Source organism: Acomys minous (genome assembly GCF_964271855.1).
Source record: "Acomys minous genome assembly, chromosome: 1".
Taxonomy (NCBI): domain Eukaryota; kingdom Metazoa; phylum Chordata; class Mammalia; order Rodentia; family Muridae; genus Acomys; species Acomys minous.
Window position 1 is genome coordinate 44980533 of NC_140483.1, and position 24362 is coordinate 45004894.

At 35.0% G+C, this 24362-nt stretch overlaps 1 protein-coding gene across 3 annotated transcripts in view; it reads right to left on the reverse strand.

Moving 5' to 3' along the window:
• The window catches only part of BRINP3 (BMP/retinoic acid inducible neural specific 3), a 374180-nt gene that overhangs the window by 134490 nt on the left and 215328 nt on the right, over positions 1 to 24362 (reverse strand). For all 3 annotated transcript variants that reach the window (XM_084793294.1, XM_084793295.1, XM_084793296.1), the window contains exon 5: positions 2239 to 2344. In XM_084793294.1, coding sequence (XP_084649420.1) covers positions 2239 to 2344 — 106 coding nt within the window. The remainder of the gene's footprint in view (positions 1 to 2238; positions 2345 to 24362) is intronic.

A 24362-nucleotide genomic window follows, 5' to 3' on the forward strand; every position in this document is an offset into this window, starting at 1 on the left:
TCCCATTGTGGAGCTGGCAAAGTAACCCGGATGCTCTGGAAGAGTATCAAGTCTTTCTCAACTCTCCAGACCTTTATGTCTAATTACCCACTCAGAAGTATTTAATGTTATTGAAATAATTTACTACAATATGAATCATACTTAGCAATGTTTACATATGCAAATAGGTTCTGAGAGCTGTATTGTGATTTTTCCCTACCAATGTTCTTCTTATTAAGTTTGATGAGTGTCTGTTTGTGTGTGTGTGTGTCGGTGGGTGGTTGTCTGTCTACAGGTGTAGCTCTTTCTCCATTCTCTCTCCCTCTCCCTCTTTCTTTCCCTCTCTTTCTCTCCCATTCTGTGTCTGTGTGTGTGTGAGGAGGCAGAGGGTAGACAATCTGTACATATTGTTTCCCTCTCTCCATCATTTGGCCTCCAGGAACTAAAGTCCACTCACAGGCTTGGAGTGAACTGTCTCTACTTACTGACTATTTCATCAGTCCAGATGTTCTGTTTATATTGTGAAATTGCACCAGAATGACAGATAGAGAAATCAGTGTTCTGATTGTAAATGACTTTTTCAGATAATTAAATAAAATATAATATTTAATACAGTTCCTATGTGTTTTTATCAAAAGTAATATACGGGTGAATAACTAAATCTCACATTAAAAGGAAAAATCCGTAGAGAATTAAGAGTGGTGTGAGCAGTGGCTTTCCTACTTTAAATAACAAAAAAAAAAATTTCAACAACTTTAAACAACAAATGAATAATAATTTCAATCTAATTTAAAATATCTAAATATTTTATAATATTTAGAATAAGTGGTATTCATTAACCATTTAGGATTCTTCAAACCACCTGTTGTGGATACATTTGATTTTCACATTTACAGAATTGGAAACTAGGCTATATTTTCTAAACTATTTTATGGAAAACCAAACACAGATCTAATTTATAGAATTCTAAAGGATAGATGAAAAAGGAATTACCCCTACTTAACTCTGCCAAGTCAATTATCCATATTGACCAATACAGTTTACCATCAGGATTATGTCAGGCTACTACAAATAATACTAATTTGTATGTGCATTTAAGCCTGTTTTTTCAAAAGTATTTATCTATTTTGTGTGTTTGACTGGCGTGTGTGTGTGTGTGTGTGTGTGTGTGTGTGTGTGTGTGTGTGCCCACACGCTTGTTGAGTGCATGCACCATATGCATGAAGTAACCTATCATAGCCAGTAGGGGGCATTAAATTCCCTACCTGATATTTAGTCACAAGACATTGTGACCTGTCTTAGGGATGCTGGGAATCAAATCTTAGTCTTCCACAGCATCAGCAATTTCTCTTAACCACTGGGATATATCTAGACCCTTGTGCTGACTCTTACTTTTAAAAAGAAGAAATGTGCATGCTTGTGCTATTTTTTGTGATCATAGCACACATACTTGTAAACATCATTACCTAAACATCCTGCCTTGCATTTATTTACCTTCCAGAGTATTAGTGCATAAATTGCCAAATCTTTGCACCCATCACAAAATCACCCTGAATTGGAATATTGCGAACAGAGGCAGTTTGATGTAGTATCATCTATGCCTCTACTTATCAGAAAACTTGGCAGCAGTGTCTGATGTATTAAGTTAAATGTAAATTGTGTTGTCTATTTTATACTGCGAAGAGAAATGATTACAAATTGTACAAAAAATCATAAGAAAGAGTCATGGACTATACAAGCCTACATATATTTCCTCTTACTAGAACAGTGATTGCTCATTACCATAAAAATATACTCAAGATAATATTTAGTTACTATTTTTATGGAATTTTTGAAAAAAATAAGTTGATATTTCTTCATGTAATCTGGATCATCTAGATATTTTTAAAATAGATAAATTAACCATGACCATAACATTGAAAACTTAGTACATATATATACCGTCATTTCTTTTTAAAGATTTATTATTATGTTTAATCATATGTAAATGTGTATGTCTGCGTGTATTTATGTGCAAAGAGTGCAGGTGCCCAGGAAGGCCAAATGTTTCAGATCCCCTAGATCTGGAGTTACAGATAGTGATGAGTATCCATATATGGGTGCTAGGAACCTTACTCAGGTACTCTGAAAAAGGACCAAAGGCCTTTTAGCCATCTTTCCAGTACCAAGCATTTTATTTTCCTTCAATATAAAAGAAATTAGAACCAGATAGCATATCACCTAGACTCATAAAGAATTAATAAAATTTTGCCCACATACCTTGCAATTGAATTTTGTTCTCAGGACTTTGAACCAGAACAGAGCTGACAGAATCTAGGTTGTCATAGTTACTGCAGCCAAGAGGACCGGTCCGTGTTTCTGTCACCTGATAAATAAAACATCGACTTGATTAAATAAATCAGACTCTTACAATGTTCTTTCTGTTGAGTGTGCTTGTTTGGTACTATAGTATTTGATGGTAAACATCGCTGAAAGTTCTGATATGTTATGGATCACAGCAGGAGGTGATTCAAAGCACAAAGATGAGAAAGGAACCCAGTGGTCCCGTGTTTTTCTTCTTTTAAATCAGGAATAAATCCAATATGTATAAAGATTACTTTGGAAAAAAATCTAAGTTGCATATAATCACTCATTTTTCCAAAAATGTATGAGACTATACTTGTGTAGGCTGCCGGAGAATTGTGTCTTATATATACACATTTGTAAATATATAAGTCACTTCCTAAACCACTGTCTAAAATCTGCCATCAATTTTATCATGTGAGATGCAAATAAATCCACTTAATGAATATGGCTACTTTCAAGCTGTTCGCCCCCTGTCTGCTCAGCAAGCAGGCTGTGACCCTGTTCAGTAATCACCTAAATTTGAAGGCTTTACCCTTTACACACCCCTCCTCAAGCCAAGGTTGATGAGAGTGTTCTCCATTATCTATGTTGAGCAGTTTATTTTATTTATGCTCAAGATTAACATCATGTGGAAAGTCGCACTAAGGTTCACCTGTGGTTATACAATAATAAAAGTCCTTTTTTATATTTATAATTTTATCTTCACTTTACCAAGAAATAATTCACAGATCAGTGTTTAGTTTAGTTAAAACCTGAGTTCCAAAAATTTCTAAGAAGATAACATTTTAAATTACGTTATATTGATAGATGAATCTTATATAACTTATTAGGTTTGCAACTAGGAATAGTGTTCATGCTTATTTTACCTTTAATCTAATAATGCAATGGATGAAAATGAAAATACAAATCTCAAATTATTAAGCAAAAATTTCAGACAGACCCACACCCTGCCAAGAATAGAACATGTAACATGTAGCATGAAATTTTGGCTATTAGTTGCAATACGAATGTCTTAGTCATGGCCCTCTCATGGGGTATGTATAAAACTAGAGGCTATTTCATAGATTGAAATAAAACGATGGAGACAAACAATAATTCTTTGGTGATTGTGTTTACGGTTTTAAAAAATCAGATTGATAGTGTCAAATATTTTATTTTATTTTATTATTTGAGGGACAGAATATTGAAAGCCCAGAATCATAACATCTATACTATGAGACTGATTTATTCTGGGGTTGGAATGCTGGAAGTGGCTGCACATGGACCTGCTATGTGCCTGATGGCCTTGGGAGTGTGTGTGCTGTGCAGCATGTGCCATGGTACGTAGAGCTTCATGTATGTGGAAGGTGAAGTTTAACCTGCTCAAAATTCTCTTTATAGAGAACACGCTGTATGAATAGGGCAGTCAGGTATTAATTCAGTCCATGAGTAATTATGTGAATTTTCTTTACCCTATCAATTATGTACAATGAAGATATAAAAACAGATTAAATTTTGAAAAATTCAGACATGTAGTATGCAATTTTTCTTTCAACTCTTTTTCTACTGTTTCTTTTATTTTACAGTTCTAGAATTTAATAGGGTACAGATCTCTTCCTAAATTTAAAGAATACTGTAATTGTGTGAACAGACTTGTGTTTGCTTAGATTAAGTGAAATGTGTACACTTAATTTTTCAAAAAAGCAACTATCAGTGATACAAGCCATAGGGAGTCATACTGTTAACTATTTAATTTGTACCGATATAGTTAAAGAAATTCCTTCTTATCAGGAATGACAGACCTTCTCTCAATAGCTGTAGACTACATAACTAAAGATACTATATGAAGCTTGAGAAATCCCCTTCTGATTGGTTGATCAGGGTTGTTCAAGAGACTACCAAAGCAATATAATTTGACTCCTACCCTAGGTTGCCACCTAAACGTTGGAGGTGAATCCCGAAGGCTGAAAATATTATGCCTTAAAGATGTGAGCTTGAGGATCTGGACCATGTCTAATCTGAATACATCCTTCTCGACAACTGGCTTTCATGATACCAGAGGGATGCAGACAAGCATTCAATGGAGGAAACCCATCACAATTTCTTCTTAGCTATTATGCCTATGAACTAAAACAATGATCCATCATGGCATTATATGTCAAAGGAAACAATACTCACGTGCAGTAATGAACATCTGTCTAATTGTACTTAACGGACTCAACAAAAGAGAAATTATACTTCCCACTAAAAACTATCGCACTACTTAGGCTTGAATAACAAGTTTGAGGATGTAGAAGAAGCATCTGCAACTGTCACTTTCCCTAACTGGCACAATTCCCAATTACATTTTAAATATTCATCCTTATACCCACAGATAATACAGTTTTCACCGATCATTGTCCTTGCAAGAGATAGATATCATCACAGAAAATTGCAGCCCATCAAATGTCAGAGAATAAGAAAATCTGTGGTGACAAGTCTTAACTCATCCATCTGTTATAATGCTTCTTGTCCTAAGTCTATGGTATCATAAAGGATGAGGATATGAAAGGATTTAAAATCAAAAGGAGAAAAGTTTTCTGTGAGATTTTTTTTAGAAATGTCAGAGAAACTATACACATAAAGTTTCATTAACATAGATAGCTAACATGATCTAAACAAGGATGGCATCTATATATGCTACCATGGAAGGAGGGAACTTTAGGGTGTATCAACTCTAGCCAATGAGCTACAGGCAAGTAAGGATTGCTGAAAGGAGGAGACTCCAGACTATCCAATATAAAGTGCCTACCCTTGAGTAATATACATACCTCTAACATTATAATGACAGAGCACGTTGAACTTATATATTTTGGAATACACACCTATGCATGAACACACACATCTTCTAAGGATAAAACATGATACCCTTTTATATGATTTTTGTTTATTTATAAACAAATGCAATATGTTTACATTTTAACAATTCCAAATTATGCTTCACACGGAATCTGAATATATGCACATATACATATATACTTGTCAACACTACAAGTAAATATGTGATAATAAAGGAATGAAAAGTGTAACGCTGATACAGAAATGTTGATATAAGGGAGGAAGCACAGAGAAGGGAAGAACATTTACAAAAATAAAAACAAAAACAGCTGTTCTGTGCCTAATGACACAATTTAAGAGTTTTCAGAAATCAGATTAAATAAAAGCATTTATATTGAATGTAAATTACATATGCTTTTGGAAACTAATATATATCTCAATAAGTATACACTTATTTTAAAGTATAATACTTTTATTTCATCATTGATTTTTAGCAATATAAGTTTGAGAACAGTTCTTACAACCCATCTATTCTTTTTATTCCATTGCTGAATATTGCATATAGAATATGGAATCTGCTGTATCATTAGCAAGTTCTGTAACACTCACCAACACCATGGTTCTACAATACATTTACTCTGAGCAACAGTTCATGTTTTGGGTTCTTTTAAGTATAAATAAACAATTAAGTCATCATTTTGACAAAACTGATTATTGTGTCTCAAAAATCAATATAATGTATGATTATATAAATCATTTATTTCAATTCAACTATGGAGAATTATCTTTTTTAATTTACATCTTATGAAGCCTAATGTTTCTAAGAATGTTAAAAAAATATACTCAAAGGGAAGAATTTCTTATCTATTTTCAGTTCTGAAAAAGAGATAAATATGTCTTTCCCCTGACAGTGTCTTGTCATCTATGTACTTTTTCTTGGTTACATGACTATAAGAAATAGAGAATAGCAATATTATTATTTGTTCAACCTGACATTTTCAATAAAAACAGTAATAAATGTCCGTGTTAGAAATTCAAGCAACTAGATAAATGACTAGCCCAGAGGAACAACTGCTAATATTTTGCCCATTTTTGTTTGTGTGCAGTAAGAGTTTTATTACTCATGAAAATGGCTGAAAATAAAATACATTTCTGTCCATCACAATTGTTTGCTCACAGCATCAACACTTTCACAGTCATTTTTCTTTCATAGATCTTTGAGTTCTTATTATTTTATTTTTATTTACTCTTTAAAATTTTGTCCATGCATACATGTGTCTTGATAATATGAAATCCTCCTTCTTTTCAGTTCCTCCCAGGAACCTTCCATCCAAATTCTGTCCTAATTCCTGTCTTATTATTTATTTACTTAGTCAGTTAGTTGTTTTTTTAACCCTGATTCAATTAGGACTGCCAAGATGTGCTAACAGGAGTCAGGGATCACCCAGTAGAAGTCATCCTACTTAAATTCCCAACATACTTCTACCAGAACTTCAAAGGAGAACTAACCCAGGCCTTTTCTTATTGAAAAGACATGGTCGTATTTCACAATTAAATTTGGCTGTTACCACTGTAGTTTTTGAGTAATTATATATTAAACCATAGACTACTCTTATGAATCAAGTAATTCCTTTTCAATAGTGATGCCAAAGTCAGCTGAAGAGGTCATGAATTTGGAACAAAATCAGGAGCACATGGGAGAAGTTGGATATAAAAAAGAAGGAGTAAAAATTATGTAAATACAGTACTCATATATAAAATTAAAAAAAATAAACAAGAGACAAAATAGTTTACCTTTCTTATCAAGGATCTAAAAACAGAAACATAATGATATTCTACTATGCACTTTACAAGTAGTTAAAGATAAAAATAAATAGTATTGATAATATTGAAAAATAATTGCCTTCCTAAAAACTTCACTGAAAATGTCTCCATAAGTAGAGAAACACATAACCTAGTTGTAGATTATAAATAAGTATTGATGTGCCAAAAAAGCATGCAAAGACATTCGCAGTGAGGGCATTTTCAGTATGCAGAGCCTGTAAGCAGTGCAATTTAGAAAAATGTCACAATTGCTATCAGTTATTAGTATAACGTGGAAGCAAATTAAGAGCCTAACTACTATAGCAGAATATTAAAGGCAATCATATAGAATACGAAGGACAGGACTCATAAATGTAATATTATTTAATTCCTTTAGGTGAATTGAAAAACAATAAATAAACAAGTCAATATACCATGCTCCATTTTACACATGAAAAGAATTAGGCAAAAATAGTTTAGTGTCAGAGACCAAGATGATATTTTCTAAGTGTGTGGAAGTAACATTAAAACTTATGACGCTTTCTTAATTTCTGGTAACTTTCTCATTTTAATGTAAAAAACAATAGCTGATTGGCTAAAATTTAAACTATCTGTGCTGTGGTTATGTATTAACAACTAAATTGGCTAGTAAATTAATATTTTATTAATAAAGTGTGTTGATATTTTTCTTTATTCATCATATCATGACAGGTAGCAAGTCATATTCTTCTGCGGCCAGTTACAGATTTCTACTTGCCTATTGATGCATTTTTCAATTCAATAGTCCTACATAAAAGACTGGAGACATGGTACCATGGTTAAGAGCACTGGCTACTGTTCCAAAAGAGGTAGGTTCAATGCTCAGCACCCACATGACAGCACAGAATCATCTGTGACTCTAGTTATAGGAATGCAATGCCTGATTCTGGCCTCTGTGGATACCAGGCACACATTAAATGGACATATATGCAGGCAATATGCCCAAACACCTAAAATGAATAATTCTTATAAACCAACCAAGCAACCAGTCAATCAATCAATAAATCTTTTCATGGGCTGGAGATATTAACTGTTGATAAAGGGTTACAGAAATCCATTCAGTAAACTAATTTTGAGAAATGATGTTTAAAATACTATTAAAAGCACTATTTCCTAAGATGACAAAGGAACTTAAGGAAGAAAAATGCAAACAAATTAGGGATTAAATGATGAAGGCATTTTCCTATCCCACTACATCTTCTTACCATAAACATTCCTGGGCTTTATTGTGACAGTCTATGCAAATAATATATCCCTTGTGTGTTTACCTCTCATCTTATTATTAATAACTGTACTATATGTGGAATGGGGCAAGAGTTCAGTGCCTATGGAGTAAATTAGCACATAAAAATATGTTTACTTTTCTTAGGCTTTATTACAAGGTAATAGTAAAGGAAAGCTTTGTTACAAAGAAATACTTACTATACTAAGCTTTTTAAATTTTATTTTATTCAGACTACATCCTGAATGTGATCCCCTAACTTGTACCTTCCAGTTCCCACGCTCCCTATCTCTTTGGCTCTATTCCCCTCCCCTAGACCTCTGATTGAAGAGGACCTCCAAAAAAATCAGTGAGAAAAAACCCCACACATTTTATAACTTGGAGTTATAGAAATCACCAGCCTTTTCTGCTGTCCTCAAAGGATATTTCTTCATTACATACTGATAAAAATATCAGATTACAGAACATTAAAACTATGGATAACAAAAGGGAAAATGACTGTATTATCAGTTGAAGGTGTAACTTTAGGATTTTTCTGGTGTGATATATAAAACCGAGTTGAAAGATATCTGTTCCTTTTACTCTTGACAATAGTTAATTCATTTCAGCATGTATTAAGTCTTTAAGATCTGATTGTGACTCCGTATAGATCTAGTTCTTTACCTTCCTGCAATATTTCTAGGAGTTACTTTTAACCAAAAGATGAATTTTGCAGACATCATTGTAATAAAGTACTTGAAAATGTTCTTATTAGAATAAGTTTTCTTCAGAATCAAAAGCATTTTGTAAGTATCATAACTGTTTGTTTTAATATATATTTTTGAAAAATTCATATGTAAAATACTTCCAAAAATGCCTGAGTATAGCAAATATATACATTTTAATATATAAATGAAGTAATGAGCATTATGTTTAGTGCATGATACATATCAAAACATATAGTGATTTAAATATATTTGACATTGTCCATATTTTCTTGAACCTTCTCTATTTAGTAGCAGCTAAAATAGTTTATGATACATAATCAATACCCACGTTACAAATATTTCCTTATGAATAGCACAGTTAACAATAAAAAACAAGTTTATCCTGTACTTTATGCTTGTTTTTAATTACATTTCTATTCAATTTCTTTTTTCCCCTTTAAGTTTTTTAAATATATTTCATTAATTTATTCATATTACATCTCACTGATTATCCCATCCCTAGTATCCTCCCATTCTCCCCTTACTCCCCTCCCCTATGACTGTGACTGAGGGGGACCTCTTTCCCCTGTATATGCTCATAGGGTATCAAGTCTCTTCTTGGTAACCTGCTATCCTTTCTCTGAGTGCCACCAGGCCTCCCCATCAAGGGGATGTGGTCAAATATGGGGCACCAGAGTTTGTGTGAAAGTTAGACCCCACTCTCCACTCAACTGTGGAGAATGTTCTGATCAAAAATTCAAATAATTTCTTGCAGAGAGTTTCTTACCTTAGTTATATTTCCTATAATGTCAATGGATAAAATATATTTAGATATTGTAATAATTCATTTCTATGGATACATTTTGTTCTATTTTACTTTTATTTAAATCTTGTTAAAATTGTATATATAGTGCATGATTGTGTAAGGTCATGTTCATGTGTGAGTGCCGATGCCTCTGTAGTATACAACACAGCACCAGAGTCTCTGGAGCTGGCTATAAAGGTGATCCAGTGTGCTCTCTACGTGAATGCTGAGAACTGCACTCTAGCTGTCTTCAGGAGCAGAAGGAGTCACTTTGCAAAGCTCTTCAGAAGCTATTCTGTTTTTGGCGCTTAGATACTTGAAATAAGAGATTAAAAAGATTTAGTGTGGGTGTTAGGTATAAGAATCTGGGTGTTTAAACCCCTACCCAGATCTAGCCAATGGTCAGAACATTCTCCACACTTGAGTGGAGAGTGGGATATGTCTTTCTCACGTACTGTGGTGCCTCACATTTGACCATGTTCCCTGGAGGGGGAGACCTGGTGGCACTCAGAGGAAGGACAGCAGGTTACCAAGAAGAGACTTGGTACCCTATGAACATATACAGGGGGAGGTAATCCCCCTCAGGAACAGTCATAGGGGAGGGGAATAAGGGGAAAATGGGAGGGAGGGAAGAATGGGAGGATACAAGGGATGGGATAACCATTGAGATGTAACAAGAATAAATTAATAAAAAAATTAAAAATAAATAAATAAAAAAAGAAGCTGGATGTGATGGTACACATCTTTAAGCTCTGAATTTTGGAGGCAGAGGCAGGAGGATCTCTGTGAGATGAAGGCCAGCATGTTCTACATATGGTGTTTCAGGCCAGCCAAGGCCACCTAGTAAGATAACGTCTCAAAGAGGTTTTACAAATTCCACACCACATATTCATTACATATGTACAAGGCAGATAATACCAGCATAAGTTATTAAACTGTGAAAACAAAAACAATGTGGAGTATAATGAGCTTATGTGAAAAAACAGTTACGGTTTGAGAAGACTGTTACAAAACGTAGGACATGGATTTATTTGGGGACACAGCAGAGTTTACTGTGCAGGAGCATAATTATTTCAAAGTGTTTTCTTCTTGTTCTTGGCTCCATGGGTGCATACATGGTTACAATGATTGGCCTACTTTTCTGTACCCTACAAATTATCCTCCATCAATGTAATATTGAGACTTTCCTCCTAGAAATAGCCACATGCCCATCTATTGAGAGACACTGTGTGCACTCTTTGAACATACATTTAAAAAACAAAATTACACACCAGGCTGGAAAAATGAATTTAGGGGCTCTTAAAGTGTCTATTAATGTGATGTGTACTAGGTACCCTGGACACAACGGAGTCAAAGCCCGGTTGCCAAATGAAAACAGGATCTCTTTGTGCTTAAACCATGCTTCCCATGGAACTTAAATGCTTAGTTCTTTTTGAGCCATGGAGCTGACAAACCTGTGGGTCACTCCTACCTTTTTTTGTTTACTTTTTGTTCTAAATTGCGACAATTTGAAAAAATGGAGAAAAAATACTTTATTGGGTGCCTAACTACCAGTATATACACTCAGAAGGCTTAGCTTATATTTCTGATAGTTGTAACTTATGGTATTATGTTAGTGTAACATTGTGCTCTGTTATCGAACTCTAAAAGGCATTTTGTTATTACACTACAATTGGCTGGGGGCCATCTGATGTCTTCAATACAAATACAGAAGAGAACTAAGAACTCCTTTCAAAAGGGCATGTACACAGATAACACTCAGTCTGCCCCAGTGCACGACAAGGCTGAACATGTCATTGGCATAGAGTAAGATTAGCATGAAAGTTCCAACATTGGTTAGTTTGTTGTATCAAATAAATTAAATTATTAGGAATTGGGGAAAGAATTACAAAGCAATAGTTCATTGCACTTATTTTATAAATGAAACCAAACTGAATAATAAATTATTGTATGACTTTATTTTTTATTTGTCCTATGGATCACTTCTTTTCTACAATATGGATTTTGCGGATAGACCTTAAGCGATTTGTGCCTTTTCACTGGCTCCAAAATTTAGGTTCCTAGTCTATTAAGACTTACCAAAAACTTTTCAGTTCAATAGGAACTAATATTTATATATCAAACTCAGAATACAAATATCATATTATTACAAAGTAGGCAGGTTTTTTAATTATTTGGAAGAATAACATGATCAGTGTTCCCTGATAAATGAAAATACTGAATTTGATGTCTTCTGAAAGTCTAAATTTAAAATAACTATATTTTCATAAAAGAAGGATTAGAAAAATATTTTAGGCTTGCAAATAATGCTTCCTGTTTGGGAAAGAATCTACTCAGCCTCTTCTTGGTGGGTTTTCTCTGTCTTTTTTCAAATTCCTTCAATGACCTCAGACAAACTCCCAAATATTCCTTAACCTTAATATTCCCTGTCCTTATTTGTGGAATAATGAAAAAAACAAGGCTGGCATATATTTTGACCTTCAACTGAGCATAATGTAAGATCAAAATCAAATTTCTTTTAGCACCCAAATAGAATTGCATAGTGTATTGATGCTGTATTAAGACAGTCCTCTACAGTGGAGAACTATCCTCCTTAACTCAGCAGTCTTTTTTCTTTTTTTTTTTAATTATATATTTTTTATTTTTTACATATATACATATATACATTAAACTGCCTATAGCAAGAAGAACCATGACACAATCAGGAATTATATAAATGTTACATTCTTAGTGTTTTGTCTATTCTTATTTGACAGCCTTGAAGAAAACATCTTTTCTATCTATCTTGGAGCATCTAAAATTCTGAATGTAAAACAATCTCTATCACATCTTGTCATTATTAACTTAAAACATCTATGTACACCTAAAAACATCTTAAACTCTAATATACTAAGTTTCATTATAAAACTAAGCTACCTGGTATTCAACTCCGTCGGAGACTTGAGTAGGAATAAACTTGATTACCTGAGTACGATGGGAGTGCAGGTTAGTAGCTTTCCAAATGAGAAGATGACCGAGACAGCTTGCTACCTGATAGTCATCCAAAACTCTCTACTACGTTGGAGCATCTTCTTTAGCATTCTGTCCCAATATCTCTGACAGACATACTTGTGAGGCAGGAACCATTGAGGACTTAGTTACTCTGTGTCTTGGCACAGTTTGGCCTTCAATTCTTCCTGTGTCCAAGCTTACCATTTTAAAGGCATAATTCTGTCTGTGGTAGAAACTCGGACATTTTGCTGTGTGGCTTGTTTGCCACATTTGAAGCCATCTCCATAAGGAGGTTCTTTGATGTTCATAATCCTCTTTGAGGTAGGCTGGGTGTTGCCAGGAGTTAACCTGTCTCATTGTCAGTGAGTCTTTAAAATAATAAAAACACTTTTAAATGCCATATTCTGTAGGTCTCTTAGGTTTTTGGAGACCTTATCTAGCTATCCTACCTTATCTTTCTATAGAGTCATATCTATCTGCTGCATCTAAGATGTATATTCTTGTGATAAAAATAGAGTAGTGACTGACATGGCCATGATTTGTTCAGCTAAAAATTAACTTGCACAGTATCAATGAAAGAAGCTACTGGTACAGAAGGTATACTCTAGGAAATGAATTCTCTATTTTGCTTTCATCGATAGAGTAACTGAAAATATTCAAGAATAAATGTCACGTGCTGGCATGTAGCTCCTATCATTGCATTAGAGGACAGTAGCAATAGAACCAAGGTCACTGACAGACTAACATGCCTATGAGCCCATATAAAGCACACACTGGCCAATTTGTCACTGCCAGAATGCCAGCATCAGTCTTGCAAAGTGTTACTGCATATCAAGACACCCTATAACAGATTCTTGATTGGAAATAGGTGTTTGGCTGTGTGTATGTCGAGTTTAACAAGACATTATTTTTTAATTTCTATTTTTCCTTTTTTTTCTGGCTTAGGAAATAATGTACTATGTTATAGTATTTCTCTAAATATCTTCTATCTTACTTTAAAAAAAGCTTTAACACAAAATTTCCTATTAGTCCTATGAAATTGCATATTTAATATTATCATTCTGAAATATTTATCAAAGCTACTCTTATTGCTTGTGTCTTTTGAAGTTCTAGCAGCATCACATATTTCTGAAAAGATTTTGTAGCTTCTGACTTTATGCATCTCTTTGTAATAGGGCAAATAATGCCTGTGCATAGACTGGCTGAACTGCTATACCAGGACTGTCATACCATCATTTATCACCCAATTAAATGAGAGCCCAAGAGAGCTGATGAGGACAGCAGAGCAAAGCTCTGGCCTTGAGCTTCATTACTATGACAGAAGCAGATTTCTTGTTGCAACTGTCCATTACAGAAACAGTTCTGCATTTTCTCTTTTATCTGAATAAAATTGGCTCTGCTCACAAAGAATAAGTGGAATCTCAAATTCTTTTGGCACTAATAATCACCAAAAGTCAGCACTAAGGTGATTTTAGAAGAACACATATAAGTTTTATAGGAAAAGAAGATTCAATGAATCTCATAAATTGCATATGAATTATTGAAATTCCAAGAGACATAAATAATAAATGTACTGGTCAAATTTATTTATGGTATTTTATCCTATCATTTATTGCTAATTCTCCTAATTTAATTTTATTTGAAATGTTGCTTGAAGGGTATAATTAACATAATTTTTACTTTTAAACCTTAATTAAAGTATGATAAAAATGTAAGCAAACAATTATTCATTTTTTTAATACAATTTTATTAATTTATACATATTACATCTCAGTTGTTAGCCCATCCCATGTATCCTCCCATTCCTCCCTTCCTCCCACTTCCCCCCTACTCCCCTCCCCTCCCCTAAGTCTGTGTCTGAGGGGGACCTCCTCCCCCTGAATAAGCTCATAAGGTATCAAGTCTCTCCTAATGTAAATTTATCTGTTTCTTGGAAGAAATAAAAACATGTGACAAATCCACTGAGACTCTAACACATACTTCTCTTCCTCCTGATGCCCTTTCCGCTGTATGCCTGTTCTTTGTGTTATCTCCTCCTGATTGCTTAGGATTTTTAAAGACAAGGTTCCCCAAGAGACTCCTGTACTCCTGAGGTAATTCCTCATGTTGTTTAGAAACTTTACTGGAAAGATGGACTGTCAGATTGCATAGACAACAAAACATATTGACCATGTTATAAACTCCTGTCTGTAAATTTGGATCTCCACACTCGTCATAACTATCCTGCCTGGAGATGCTTAACCCTTCCAAATCCAAAATATGCAAAATGGAAGAAAAACCATGAAAGAGATAAATATGCTTAGGTAGACTTTTATTTCTTTTTTTAATTTTTTAAAAACACGTGTTTAGAGAATAAAATTTCTATTCACAGGTAGTTTGGTAGTGTAGGACAGCAAGGAAATTTTGATGGATGTGGACCATATGCCTATTTTTCATGCTTTGAAGGGGTGAAAGGCCATAGCTATTATTTCAGTGGGATCTTTAAAGTGTCTATCCAACCATCTCAAGGATATAACTCCTAGCTTATTGTAGAAACAATCGCTAGTGTTACAGAAACTTTTCTTGGCTCATTACATTGATAAGCATCTATTTCTGTATTTCAAAGGACATAATTATTGTGTTTTTTAGATTTTATGTTACTGTCCAATGCTAATTACTAACACATTCTATGAGAAAGAAAAAAAAGTTTGTGACAGAATGGCTCCTTCTTTCTGAATCACCTGATTGCCCACAGTAAAATGAACTGAAATCTAACATGAACCATCCTAAACTAGCACTTGAAATTGTTTTACCATCTTTCCTACTTGTCTTTAGGTTTTTGAAGAACTATATATAGCAATGACATTAAAATCATGTTGAAATGTTTAAAACATTACATCTTAAAGTACAAATATTGATAGTATGCTTATTTTAACTGTTAAAACAAACTGTAAGTACCATAAATGACAGCTACTAGGATATAAAAAGGGAATTATATTAGATCTATGAGGTTTATCTCAATTTCAATGATTTGATAGTTAAGAGCTATGTAAGTGCAGCACATGTTTAAAATTATAGAGGCATGATAGCTTCTTCCAGGAGGTAAAACATACACAAAATTATTGATATTATTGGAGACATATCTCTTTCCATACGTGTATATGTATATATATGTATACATATAAACAATATATTTCTATAATTTATTTTTATTAAATATATAGTATTATACATATAAAGACACATATATATGTATGTATGCTTTTGAGGAGCTTAATGTAAAAGTATTTTTTGGTTTTGTTTCATTAAAATAGTGAACCATGTACTTTTGGATTGAATAGTCAGATAAATACAGACTTCGGAGTACAATGTCATACAGTTACTAGCTACCTGATGTGAAAATTAAAAGTATACATAATGAATAAATTTGGTCAATATAAATTTTCTGTATGTAATAATTTGTTTAAAATATTTACTACTGAGGAAACCAATATGGCAGCACCCATTGTGTACTTGTCTAGGGAGCAAGGGATTGGAAGCTGTGAAATCAACTGAAGGGAAGGAGTTGCGGAAGATCAGAACCAGCTCTTCCATCCCATCATGGCTGGACAACCCCCGTTCTATAGTCACAAGCTTCTAGTACCCTACCCTCATCCAAATACTTAAAGGTACACAGCAGGCCTCCTAAGAGCTGAGTCAGTCATAGGCCACAACCCAGATTGGCTGCTATTTGGATAAGGCCCATAGGACATCTGAGTAGATTTGGGCTGTATCTCTCTCTGACGGCCCATCGCTTACTGGCCTGCCTATCTGGGACACTGTGAAAAAGCAAAAGTGAGTCGGATGCAAGGCGTAACTTGCATCAACTGATACCCCTAGGAGATCTGTGGGACACCCAAGCGAGTGACTTTTGGCTTGAATCCCCTCTCTGCCTGCCCACTGCTTACTGGTCTGGCCTATCTTGGACACAGAGACCAAACAGGCAGTGCCGAGTTGGGCACGGTTCCAACCCACGATCGCTGTTATCTGGATAAGGGCCATGGCACAACTGAGCAGGGTTGTACTTGGGTCTCTCTCTGCTCACATGCTGCTTACCACCCTGGCCCATCTGGGCCACAGAAAGTGAACCAACAGAAGTATGTCGGGCTTCAGCCACAATACACATTATCCAACCTTCCCATGAAAACTGAGGGGCGGGCACCAAAGCAGCTCTTAGCTTGAAACTCTCTCTACGCCTGTTCCTCTCCCGCCTGATTCAACTAGATCATAGACAGTGAATCAACTAGAGCTGATCTGGGTGCAGGCCCAACACCCCACTCTCCACCCTCCTGTGAAGGCCTCAAGAAAGCTCTAGCCAATGTCCTTCAGCTTGGAGGTCACTCAGCTTGCTTCCAACCTGCCTGGCCCATGAGAGACAAACACAGACAGCAACCGCATTGGAGGAACCTTCAGTCCTCTTAAATCCAGAGACAACCAATTGGCTTGAGGCTAGAGCAAGAAGACAAGCCAAAAAACTCAGAGCCATGTATCACCACCAGAAAGCAGTGATCCTACCACAGCAAGCCCTAGAGATATGAACACACCCAGGAAGCACAAGAAGATTTTTAAATCTGAAGTGATGAAAACAATAGAAACCTTGAAGGATGAAAATAAATCACTCAAAGAAATGCAGGAAAACACATTCAAACAAGTGACGAAATTGAATAAAACCTATAAAGAATTACAGGAAAATTCAATCAAACGGGAGAAAGAAATGAATAAAAACCATGCAAGTCCTAAAGAGAGAATTAGATGCAACAAAGCAAACACTATCTCAGTTCATCCTGGAGTTAGGTAACCTAGGGAAGATAGTAGGAACTGCAGATACAAATATCGTCAGCAGAATTCAAGAGATGGAAGAGAGAATCTCAAGAATAGAAGATATGGTTGAAGTTATCGATACACCAGTCATAGAAAATGTTAAAACTACAAAGTTCTTGGCACAAAACATTCAAGAAATATGGGACACTATAAAAAGACCAAATCTAAGAATAATAAGAATAGGAGGAGAAGACTCCAACTTCCACGGCCCAGAAAACATAACAAAATCATAAAATATTTACTAATTTTCTGAAAAATAAATCTAAAATAGGAATTGTCAAGAGTGATACTATTGAGTACATAATGTTACATTTTCATGAAAATATGTACATATATTTTTAAGAATTTGAAAACATGTATCACATTTATTGATTTCTTAAAATGTAATTGAGGAAGTTTAAAATGAGTATAACTTCCAAGATTCCATTTTATTACTTCTATTTTAAGTGGTGTTTCTTACATACATATATTCAGATCATAATTTCCCCTCTTCCCACTCTTCTTATATCCTTCCCAGTTCTCTATCCCCCAAATCCACATCCTTGCCTCAGTTTAATAAAGCCGGTAGCAAAAACACCATAATAAGGTAAAATAAAAACAACCCAGAATAATACAAAGCCAGACTTCCTTTTAAAATATAGTAATATTAAACATAAAATACAAATGGTATATAATTTCTTTTATTTTTAATTAATTAAAATTTAATTCATCAGCTTCTGCTCCTGTAAATCTTGCAAATTGAGTTCTGTTCATTCTAAATCTCCTTTAATTTTTTAATTTAGTTTGATACATTAATAATAAAATCTGGGGTTTTTATTCACCCCTAATCCTTACATTTTCTTGATGAAGTCTTCCAAAATTAATTAGCCTTAATTGTATCACTTATGAAGATTTAATAAAACAATCTCTAAATTCCTGTGATAAATGTGAAAAAAATTACAAAATTCAAAATATTGTAGTGCACATAGTGCATAGAAATGCAAATAATTTTTATCTACTTAAAGTATACATAATATAATTTAAAGAATGCCATGATCTCTTCCAATTTTGTGATTTGACAAAGATCTTATATTTACAATTTCCCCTACTTTTAAAAATTATTATACTTGTTCATTCACTTTACATCCTGGTAGTAGTCTTGTCCTTCCTTTCCTCTCTAAACTACCCTCCCTCTCTGTTATCCCTCCCCAGTCCTATATTCCTCAGAAAAGGAGAGTCCTCCCTACCCTCCCACTGAAGTTTATCAAATCAAGTTTGGACTGAACATGCTCTCTCTACCTCTGTGGTGTGGCAAGGCAGCCCTATTAGGTGGGGAGTGATCAAAAAGTAGGCAACAGAGTGCATGTCAGAGACAGTCCTCTGTCCCCTTAATAGAGGACCCACATGAAATCTGAGCCCATTGGCTGCATCTGTGAAGAGGGCCTAGGTCCAAACCATGCGAGGCCCTTGCTTGGTGCCTCAGTCTCCACATACCCCTCTGGGTTCTGGTTAGTTTGTTCACAGCAAACATGTATTTCTCTGTCTTGGTGGCTCCACTGTTTCTATTTCTGATGATGGTGAAAACACAAGCACGTTTGCTTTGCTTCTTTCTCCAAGGCTGGTGTCAGACTAGCTAGGCTGTTCAGGATGACCTTGAACTTCTAACCCTGCTTTCATGAGCAATCATGTAGTGAGTATAAGAATCAGGGTTTCAAGCATAATAAACGAGCACTCTAAAAGCTGAGAAATATCAAACACTGAGAGCATAATCTTCCAAATTAAGTGGTTATTTAACATAATGCAATGTATAATCAATATCTATGATAAAAATTTTATTTCTTTATTTTTGTTACAGTTATTAAATATAAACACTAATCAAGCCTTGCCTGTAAGGTATGCTATGGCAATAGCAACACAGAACTGGCAGAAGTAGCTAAAAGATATTTGATTTGAATTGAGGACAAGTCTACTTTCCGGAACCCATTCAAGACAATGCTTAGATGACAAAGTACCAGATACTAGATATTACAGAGACTTAGAGTAAAGCCAAACACTAGTTATCTAAAAACAAAGTAACAAATAAAATGACTCCTAAGGATATTCTGTTATACTCTGATGTCAGTGCCTTATTCAGTCACTATCAGAGAAGATTCTTTCTGCAGCTGATGGAAACAGATGCATAGACCTACAGTCAGACATGTTGCAGTCAGCGAGAGAGCAGTTGGAACACATCGCTAAGTGGGATGTCTTCATTACATCCTTTCCCTTACAGTCCCTGAATCCCACAGAAGAGGAGGCAGGAAGAATATAAAATGCAGAGGGGAGTTAGGATATTAGGAGAACAAGGCCCTCTCAATCAACTGAGCAAAACTCATCCTGAAGTTCCTAACATGGGGCCTATATGGATCTGCACCTTGTCTTCTGTGTATATACTATGGCTTTCCATTTAGTATTCTTATGGCGTTCCTGAGTTCTAAATCGTTATCTTTTTATCCATGAATTGCCATAGCAGTCATCCTTTACCAAAGCAACTTCATTGTTTGCTACAAACAAATATCATTGCAGAAAGTCAGAAGGAGTAAAAATGCAAAGATCCCTTGATAGTAGGGACCTTGCTCTGAGTTATAATTTACAACATAATCCCAACACTTAATGTTTAAGCAACTTCTAGGAGGATTAGACAGACCATTTAGATAGAGAATCAGATGGCCAGGATGCCTGCTGTAAGAAAGACACCTCCTGAAACAAAAAACAAAAAACCAAAAACACAAAAACAAAACAAAACAAAAAAAAATTAAGGTCACAGGGTGTGCTCGTGGGGTTCTGGGAGAACTCCAATATTCAGTAAGGATACAGGGCAAACACAATCAAGAAATTTTCGCATTCTGTTTAAGGAAAATATACTATTTCTGAGAACAAAGTAATTTTACTTTCAAAGAGCAATGTCGAGGATTTTGAAGTGCTGCGGGCATTGAAAACCACTGATATCCAAATACACTTACCATTGTTAAGAAGTGATTTAAAACAAATGTACTCGCTGTTTTACATGTATTTCCTAAGTGTTTGGCTGCCAGGTTTTATTAGAGACTTTTGAGAATGCAGTATTAGGATCCTGGAGTGTTTTTTCATTATTTTAATTTCATAATTATTTTTTTGATCTCACTCTTCACCTCTGGCTAGCCTGAAACTTGCATTGTAGACTAGGATCAACTTGAACTGAAAATCTGCTGTCTCTGCCACCTTAACGCTGAGACTAAAGGCATGTGCCACCATGCAGTTTCTGTTTGAAATATTATTTAAAACATAAACTTTTAAAAGTAATTTTAAAATTCATTATATATGCATGTATATAAACAATATTCAATTGCATAAAGTTTACTATCTGGAACCTGAAAAGAAATATCAAAGTATGTTTACATCCATCGTATTTAAGAAATGTGGTGAATATTTTACCTTCTTTCTCAGTTTAATTTCATTTTATAGAGAGTGAGTTTGTGTGTGTGTGTGTGTGTGTGTGTGTGTGTGTGTGTGTGTTTGTGTGTTCATGCAGTGATGTATGCACCATGACACACATGTCGGTATCAGATGATAATGCCCAGTGGTTAGTTTTCTGCTAGTAGTTTGGGGTCCTGGTATGGAATTTTTGCAAGCTCCATTACTCAGCCATTTGTAAGCGGTTTTCCACTCCAATTTGACATTCCCTTGTGTTAAAATGTTGGATTTATAAGACTCCCTGTGCTCTGTGAGCACATCTCCTTCAACCTCCAAATGGGTGGAATCTTTCAGGGGACCTTTATGGTCGGCTTCCATCTTGCTCCCTCTGTTTAATCACTTTCAGTGTCTATTCTGTTTGCCTTTCTGAATGAGAATCAAGCATCCTCCCTATGGTCATCCTTGCTATGTAGCTTCTTTAGGTCTGTGGATTGTAGTGTGGTTATCCTGTATCCTATGGCAAATAACTGTTTGTAAGTGAGTGCATACCATGAATATCCTTCTCATTGTGGATACCTCAGTCAGCATGATCCTTTCCAGACCCATCCATTTGCCCTAAATTTTCAAGATGTCTTTGTTTTAATAGCTGGATAGTTTTCCATGGTTAGATGCACACCGGTTTCTTTAGCCATTCTTCAGTTGAGGGACACCTGGGTTGTTTTTAGTTTCAGGGTGTTACAAATAATACCTCTATGAACGTAGTTGAGTGCAGAGAGTCTTACAGAAGATTGGCAGATTAGAATGACCCAGAGAGGACAGGAGTTCCACAAGAAGACCAACAGAGCCAACAAATCTGGGCCCAAAGGCCTGCAGAGACAGATCTACCAACCATGGATCATACATGGCGCCCAGCTCAGATGCAGCCTATATCAACTCAGTCTTCGTATGGGTTTCCTAGGAAGGGGAGCAGGGGCTGTCTTTTCCATGGGCTCTGTTGCCTGCTTTTTAATCATTTCCTCCTGGCAAGGTAGCCTTGCCAGATCACAGAGGAAGAGAACACAGGCAGTCCTGATTTCACTGGATAGGCTAGGGTCAGGTGGTTCAGGAGAAGGTCACCCTCTTTCTGAGGACTAAGGGAGGGAAAAGCGGGAAAAGGACTGAGAAGAGATGAGAGAGGGGGCTATGATCAGGATGTAAAGTGAATAGATTTTTTAATTAAATTAAAAAAGAAAGGAACGAAAGTACAAGGTCAACTCTCCCCAAAATGCAAAAAAAAAAAAAAAAAAAAAGTAGCATTTATAAAAGATGTATTTTTAACTAATTTTTTCATTTTATATGGTAGTCTATGCAAGGTTGGTGCTTCAAGTCTCAGCAGTCCTCTCTGAGCCCAGGACAGTTGGCTCCTGTCAGCAAAGACAGCAGTGCCTTAGGAGTGTCAGAAATTGTTCTTTTCCATGAGATGGGTCTTAGGTTGGGCCTGGGATTGGTTGGGCATTTACAGCATTTACTTATAATCTCTGATTATATTATTTGGGAAATCTCATAGTTGTCTCAACAGATGAGCAAAATCTATCGAACTCAAATTGCATTGATTCCACTTTATTTTACTATTTTTTTTAAAGGTAAAGGAAATCACTTATATTTTAGATTACATAGATATGTTTGAGCGTTAAACATTAATATGCTTTTCGTTTTATTTACTTTCATTGTTTATTTTTTGCTTTTTCAAATTATATTGATTTAGTTAAATTATTCCTTTCCTTTGGTAGCATGTTCAGTATCAATCTGTCTTTCAGAAAATGTTAATTCCCCTCCACCAATATTGACAAATGAAATTTCTTCTCCCTTTTAATACAAATATTTCTTCCATCCAAAAGCTCTATTTTAATTGTTTACTATTTACAAATATTTTCCTAATAAGTAAAATTCATGAAATCTATTTGTATCGTAATGTAAATATGTATAGATTTTTTTTTGCTGGAATGCATGATTATGGAGCACATGCATATGTGGTTCCCATAAGATCTCCCCGGACATGAGTTAAGGATGACTGTGAGCTGCTGAGAATAGAACCTGGGTCCTAGGCAAGAGCAGCCAGTGCACTGACCACAGAGACCTCTCCAACTCCTAATTACTAAGCCTTTAAAAGCATTGTTTCATTATCCAAATTTACAATGTCTACCTCCCACACTCTCTGAGAATTTGGACATATTCTACTTCACTTTCTAATCTTTTCAAAGAGGACTATCACGTGTGTGTGTGTGGGTGGTTTTTTTTTTTTTAATTCTTTGTTTTCTTTTATTTTTTCCCTGGGTTAACATGTCTGTAAATTAGGCAAAGATTTATTGTGTTTTGATGTTTTTACATGACCTAAAGTTTCACTGGTAAATTCATGGATAGAACACAATCGTTCACCTTCCACAGTTCTGTGCATTTGCCCTCATACCAAAACAAACACATTACCATAACATATAGTCTCCCCACGTGTTTATCCACATTTCAATGTGTATAAAGATTCAGGGACAGGAACTACCTAACCAAGCTTTCACCTTTCCTATCTTAGTACTTTAGCTTTAACATTCATGCATTTTGCAAGTATAAACTAAAAAGTAAATAAATAACAGTTTTTGTATACTCAAAGATCTTTACCATTTGGAGTAATTTATTTGCAAATATATTTATATATTTAAAATACATGTAGATGTTCATCTCAGTCTTTCTGTAATAATTCTGGCTAAGTTCATTTACTGTTGTGCTGTATTTGATAAAAAGTAAGGAAAAAAAGAAAGAAAGAAAAGAAAAAGAAAAAAGGCCATTTGCATTGTCTATAGTTATTTTGAGGAATAGATTCAGTTTTCCTCAGCTTATTCCGCTAGTCACCTGCCTCAGATATCGTTCTATCCTTTGCACTTGGTTCAAATTAAAGAACATTAGAACACTTCAAATGCAAGACTTGTGAGAATAGGAGAGTACACAGGGAGAGTTATGCCCTGGAGTTTAAAGTTACAGATATCTGAGAGTCCTTACCCACGGCCTCAGGCAAAAATCAATCAGGGTACTTGAATTAACTCTAATTTTGTCTCATTGCCTTTTACTGTTCAGATATTTGTCTCATGTGAATGAATACCTCACAGACAAAATGGTGCCATTTCCATTTATAGATCATCAGCACCCCACAGTAGTGAGCATAAATGTTAACACATGATATAATTAGATATTTTATTGTCTTTTGAAAAAGAAATTAGAAAGTGTTATAGACTTCAAAACTAGAGACTGATTTTTGTTACATCATTAAAAAAGTACAATGTTTATGTTAAATGATAACTCTTTGTATTTAGTTTAGAAAGAGAATGATTGCATAACCACAGGCTTCTGTGTAAATCACAATATTTTTCTAGGAAAGACTACATCTCAGATGAGATTTCAAACTTTAGGATCAAAGGTG